Source organism: Lathamus discolor, chromosome 5 (genome assembly GCF_037157495.1).
Source record: "Lathamus discolor isolate bLatDis1 chromosome 5, bLatDis1.hap1, whole genome shotgun sequence".
Taxonomy (NCBI): domain Eukaryota; kingdom Metazoa; phylum Chordata; class Aves; order Psittaciformes; family Psittacidae; genus Lathamus; species Lathamus discolor.
Genome location: NC_088888.1, coordinates 119,788,478 through 119,794,797, shown reverse-complemented (window position 1 = coordinate 119,794,797; position 6,320 = coordinate 119,788,478). Strand labels below are relative to the sequence as shown.

General features: G+C 49.9%; 1 protein-coding gene across 4 annotated transcripts in view; it reads right to left on the bottom strand.

Annotated features, from left to right (window-relative positions):
• Positions 1-1,206: 1,206 nt before the first annotated feature.
• PAK5 (p21 (RAC1) activated kinase 5) overlaps positions 1,207-6,320 on the bottom strand; it is a 91,651-nt gene continuing 86,537 nt past the window's right edge. For all 4 annotated transcript variants that reach the window (XM_065682343.1, XM_065682340.1, XM_065682341.1 and 1 more), the window contains 2 exons: positions 3,911-4,045; positions 1,207-3,330 (listed from right to left, as the gene is read on the bottom strand). In XM_065682343.1, the coding sequence (XP_065538415.1) occupies positions 3,175-3,330; positions 3,911-4,045 (291 nt within the window). In that variant the 3' untranslated portion in view covers positions 1,207-3,174. The remainder of the gene's footprint in view (positions 3,331-3,910; positions 4,046-6,320) is intronic.

The following is a 6,320-nucleotide window of genomic DNA, read 5'->3' as shown; positions in this document are numbered from 1 at the left end:
GAGCACATTGCTGGCTCATGGTCATCCTCCTATCCACCAGGACCCCCAGGTCCCTTTCCCCTTCACTACTTTCCAGCAGGTCAACCCCCAACCTGTACTGGTACATGGGGTTGTTCTTCCCCAGATGCAAGACTCTACACTTGCCCTTGTTAAATTTCATCAAGTTTCTCCCCGCCCAACTCTCCAGCCTGTCCAGGTCTCGCTGAATGAAGACAGGCTGAGGAAGTTGGGGCTGTTCAGCCTGGGGAAGAGAAGGCTGCGTGGGGACCTCATAGCAGCCTTCCAGTACCTGAAGGGGGCCTATAGGGATGCTGGGGAGGGACTCTTCGTCAGGGACTGTAGTGACAGGACAAGGGGTAACGGGTTAAAACTTAAACAGGGGAACTTTAGATTAGATATAAGGAGGAAGTTCTGTACTGTAAAGGTGGTGAGGCACTGGAATGGGTTGCCCAAGGAAGCTGTGAATGCTCCATCCCTGGCAGTGTTCAAGGCCAGGCTGGACAGAGCCTTGGGTGGCATGGTTTAGTGTGAGGTGTCCCTGCCCATGGCAGGGGGTTGGAACTGGATCATCTTAAGGTCCCTTCCAGCCCAAACCATTCCTTAATTCCATATGCAGTGAATGTGCCATCAGTTACTGACACTGAGATTTCTCTATTTAAGGTCTTATTCCTGCCTTCTTAATTTGGAATATTTTATCTGGATGGCATCATTTCACTCTCAAACATCTTCAGGTATACACACAAACAACAAGTACAAACCAACCCGTATTCTTGCACCCATACAGCTCCTGACTCCTGACCATCAGCCTTCCATGGCTGGCAGATGGGCACAGGTTCTGTTTCGGATCCAGTGGCTTTCCCAACCCCAAGCCCTAACGGTTCTGGAGCTCAGCCCCTGTGACCAACACTGAGGCTGGATTTTCCCAGCAACTCCCCACCCAGGAGTGAGGACGAGCACCAAGGGAGCAGGAGTGAACCTTTCAATGCAGACATGACCACTGCCACTTCAACATCCCTGAGGCAGCTCTATAAATCACTACATAGATACTTACATATATGTGTGTGTGTGTGTGTGTGTATCCCACATACAGACACAAACCCTCTGGGTTTCTTCTTACTTACGTGGTCCAGTACTGTGTGACTGAGTCAAATCGAGCGGCCAGCAGCAAGGCACGGGAGGGAAAAAACCCACACTGCAAACGAAGGCTTTATTCATTAATTTATTGAACTTGCGTGTGCATTTGTCTCACCAGTCACTGGTGTTCACAAAAACCCCTTTGAAATCGACAAAACTCCCAGTAAACTCCAGGGACACCGCTTAAAGTACCTCATGGTAAGAAAGTTGCAGAAAATTCTTCACTTGCACAGCCTAAAATGTGCTGAATATTGAAGAACCCCCCCCCCCACCAACCCCGCTGTATTCAAAGATGGTTAAAAAAGCTGACCTCAGTGGCTCTGCTTGAGCACGGCACTGCCCTGCCTGGTGCAGCCTCTTTTCCTGAGTTGTCAAGACTACGAAACAGAAGCACCCGGAGCGTGGTGGGCGCTGCTTTGTGGTGGGTGCCGGGCGCTGGGCAGCAGGAGCCAATTGTGGTTTCTTTAGTGTCTTCTTCCAATGTGCAAACAGGGCTAAGAAGAGGAAGCAGCGAGGAGTAAGACACAGATGTAAGAACATCGGTTCCGTTTCCAGCTCAGATTCATCCCCTCTTTTTAGTCTCAATCATTTCTCTCCCTTCAAATACTCTTTACCTTTTCAAGGGCAGTACTAAAGGAGCTTCTTTACTATTGGCAACTCTTTTGTCTTTAAGAACCAGCTCCTGCTGGGTTCGGCTGTTTGTTCGGTTATACTTTACTGCAATAAATAACAATTAATTTATTCCCTATGAAATTCCGTAACAGAAGAAACTAGCTTGTGTTCCCACAAAACTGGCTTCGTGGTTCTTAATGATACCGCAAAATGAGGTCAGTAAGGAGGAAAAAAACCCAAGACCCTTGCGAAACATGGCTTTCGTGTTATACGGAATTAAAAAGAACGAATCGTTAATAAATAAAACTCATTTCTCGTTGAAATAATTATGAAGCACTTCTAGAAATGTTAAAGGCAAAGCTATTCAGGCCTAACAGTTAACATGCAAAGTCATCCAACGAAGAACACAAACTGTACCGCAGTAGTCAACTGTTGCATCAACATTCAAAAAGGTCTAGACAGCAGCACGACTTCTATATGGCAAACGTCACGCATCACAAGGGGCTGTCGGGGCTCTGGAGGGATGGAGGGCGGGCTCCGGCCATCCCTTCCCCACTTCCAGAGCGGGACAGAAGCAATGGAGATGATGTGGTACCAAACCTGGTGGTGTGTAATGAAGGGACCGCCGCAGCGCCAGGACATCGCCCTGGAGCAAAGGTCCATCGGCTCCGTGGGCTCCCACCATGGAAAACAGGGAGGGAGACCCCAACGATGGCTGATGTGCAGGAGCAGCGCTGGCAGTGCCCAAAGCCACCCAACCAGTGCTCCCACAGGCATCAGTGAGCACCGGCTCCTCGACGGTGGGATGAGCGCTCACCTCACCCCAATGGAGACTCTGCAAAACCTTCCAACTACCTAAAGGTGGGGTTTGGGATTTCTTTGTTCCTGTTTTCAAAAGGGTTATAAAAGTAGGAAACTTCTCAAATCCTTGCTAAGTTACACTTATTACTTCAACTAACACAAGGGTACGTGACAAAGTACTGCAAGTTATCAAAACGCTCTGTACAGAAAGTTACAAATTCATTGCAAAATACATTGCGCTGCCATGACCGAGAGAAAAAGTGCTTTTTGTTTGTGTCAGAAAAGAGTTCTTCCCAAACAGAAGTGCCGTAGCCTGCAATGACACCCAGGTGTTCCGCTCTGGTTGTGCTATCCCCCACCAATCACCCTCCCAACCTCGTTTGGTGCCTTCTGCCTTCATGGATGGCCGCGAAGACAACAGCGCTGGGGAGCGACACGCGGCGGAGCGTGGCCACCCCGGTCCCTCGCAGCCCCAGGGAGCAGCTCCTGGGGTTTTACACCACGGTGGTTCTGTGGGGCAGGTTTTCCTCCACAAGGTTTCGCTGGTCCCTGCCTGCAGTTCCTGCCGGCTGGAATTCCTGCGCGGCCGATATCCAGACACCGAGCTCCTCCCGGAAAGTCGCCGCTTCAGCGATGCCGGTGCTGCCTCATGAGGGGCACGATGCAGGAAGGGGGCCCGGCCAGTTTGAGGAAGGGGTGTCTCAACAGTTCCTGGGCTGTGGCTCTTTGCGAGGGCTCCCGCACCAGCATCGAGTCCAAGAAGCCCCGGAGGACCGAGGAGACCTGCAACACCGCACTGGAGTTAGGGTGGGCAAAGACACCCGTGTCCGTGTCCAGCCTAAGCTGGGTCTTGTGGGAAGACAAGGGACACCCTGAATTGCCTATGGCAACAGACGGACCGAGCTGAAGGGCCGTGAGTCTTCTGTGTGCTGTTAATGTAGTATTTGGGCGTCAGTGAGGTGCAGAACAGCACACACTGCACAGCTTTGCACGAGGAAAGCACTAACACTCACTGAAGGGCTCAGGTCTGACTTCAGCAGCACATCCAAAATGGGAGGTACCCACAGGCTCTGGCACTGGGCATGGATGTACCAACCCATCTGCAGCAGGGCTGATGTCCTGACTTTCAGGCAGGGTGGGAAGTGCTGGGAGCACAAGGCTCTGCCCAGCTCCCTTCACTGTCCCTCACTGTCAAAGCAAAGCCAGGGCTGGGCACAGAAGGCCACGGTTTGTTGATGGCTTTTGCCTCGCACCTTCCCCATGAGTCCTATGTAGGACCCACTGCTCACAGTGGTACCTTACAGATGCAATGGGCATGCACTGTGTAGTTTCACTAAACCTCGTCGCCTACGGGAAGTCTGACCTTGTGCATGTCCTTCACCCGCGGAGGTAAGTTATCCCGGATCCGGCGCATGGCCTGCAGCGGCGGCTCGTTGAAGTAGGGGGGTTCACCATCTATCATCTCTATCACCATGATGCCCAGGGACCAGATATCCACCTGCAACACACCATCCATCCCTGAACACCACTGCTAGTGCAGAGAGGGGGCTACAGGCTCTGCACTTTGGGGTCATGCCACCCTCTGAGCTGGCTCGTACTGTCCTGCCTGCTGTGTCCAGTCTAAGCCAGCAGCCTGGTGAGCCATCACCATAAATCTTGCCTTTTTAAACCAGCTGACACCAGTTTCTCTCTTCTGAGCAGTAAATGAATCGAAGAAATAAGTTAGAAACCTGAATACGGAGTTGGTTCACGTGATGCCCACTGGAAGCACTGCTAAGGTATGCAGTGAGAGGCTGGCTGCAACCTGCTGCTCTGCATCCCAGCTGCACTGCTTTGCACCCACTGAGTAGGTACCCCAGGGTGGCTCTGCAGTGCTGCAGAAAGGTGCAGCCACTGGGTGAGCAGAGAATGGTTCAGCTGCTGTGAAATCAGTGCCCCTGTGTCCCCCGCATCCTGAAGACAACAGGATTTGAGATCCCAACAGAAGCACAAGTACTTCATACACCCAGGCCTGGTTCCAGGCAGCACAGGTAACTCCTTATGAAATCCCTTTGGAAAGGGATTCAGCTCTAGCTTAAAAAACCCCACACCTTTTCCTTTGTTTTCATCCTGCTCCAGAATCCTAATCCTCTGATGACTGCAATTCCTGCCATTTGCCAGCCCAAACAGTTCATGCAGCTTTTGCTCTTCTGCCAACACTATCCCCTTCACCTTAAATACTTTTATTATGTGCCTTTCCCTTCTGGTGGGGAATGCTATCACAGCCGTAAATTCAGCCACTTCCTAATCCCTTCAGTGTTATTAATGGGCTAATAATAGTTATTATCCCTGAGATGTCTCCTACAACACCACATGTCCTGGGTAAGCAGCAGTGCAGTGTCTCCTGTGTTAGGCCTTGGCTCACTTCCCCCTGTGTGTGTGTGTATGTATGTATGTATGTGTGTATATGTATATGTGTTGTGTATATGTATGTGTATATATGTATGTGTGTATATGTATATGTATATGTGTTGTGTATATGTATGTGTATATATGTATGTGTGTATATGTATATGTGTTGTGTATATGTATGTGTATATATGTATGTGTGTATATGTATATGTGTTGTGTATGTGTATATATGTATGTGTGTATATGTATGTGTACATGTGTGTATGTACGTGTATATGTGTGCGTATATGTATGTGTATATATGTGTGTATACGTACATGTATATGTGTGTATGTATGTACGTGTGCATATGTATGTGTGTATATGTATGTGTGTATATGTGTGTGTATATATGTGTGTGTGTATATGTGTGTGTATGTATGTACGTGTGCATATGTATGTGTGTATATGTATGTGTGTATATGTGTGTGTGTGTGTGTGCGCGTGTGCCTGTGTGTACATCTATGTCTGTATGTGCCTGGCAGGTTTGCTCTCTGCAGCTGCTACTACAGGCACTACGGAGCAGATGACTCCCCTCATCATGCAGAGGAGGCAAACGCAGCCGTGCCTCTGGCTGGGAGCCGTGAGTCACTGTCACGGCTGAGCACAGGATTGGGGATTGCTCTTCCCAGGCTGGCAGTGCACGAGTGCCGTGACTCAGAGCTTCCTAACGGATGGGGTACAGCACTGCAGTGCTGCCGGCTCCCTCCTTGCTGCTCTCACCTGCAGGGCTCCAATACTCTTGCCTTTGTCAGACCATTTGGCAGTGCTTAAAATAGCTCCCACAGATCAGCTTTTCCTCCCTTCTGTCTCTCAACTAATGAGAGCAATGACTGCAAGGAATGAGCCGAGGTAATGCCGCAACAGAGGGTGGCGATCCAACCCACCAGGCTGGATCCTGTCTTTGGGATCCTACAGGAAGCCTGTGCCTTTGCTAGCACGTCTTTGGAGGAAGGGGCTCTCAAGGCTGCAGCTGGGTGGAAGCAGAGAGGATCTCTGCCTGCAGGTCTGTGATGTGATCTGACTGTGTGGTACAGGCATGTGATTTGCCTATTGGTTTGGCACATGCAGGTGTAGACACCTGTAATTGCTCCAGCTTAATACTAAAGATCATCAAAGGGCCTTTGATGATGTGAAAATGATGCCAGTTTCCTTTAATACAGCACCCCAAGCTGAGATCTGTAAAGGCATTAAGTTGTTTGGTGCACTAAATGGAGTTGTTATTGAACAACCTGGTCTTGGAGAAATACTTTAAAACAAGGCTGATGTAGCACTTGGGGGCAAACGTAACTGCTGCTGTTGAGCACAGCTGTGTAAATGCACCTGAACTGCTCTGGCAGGCT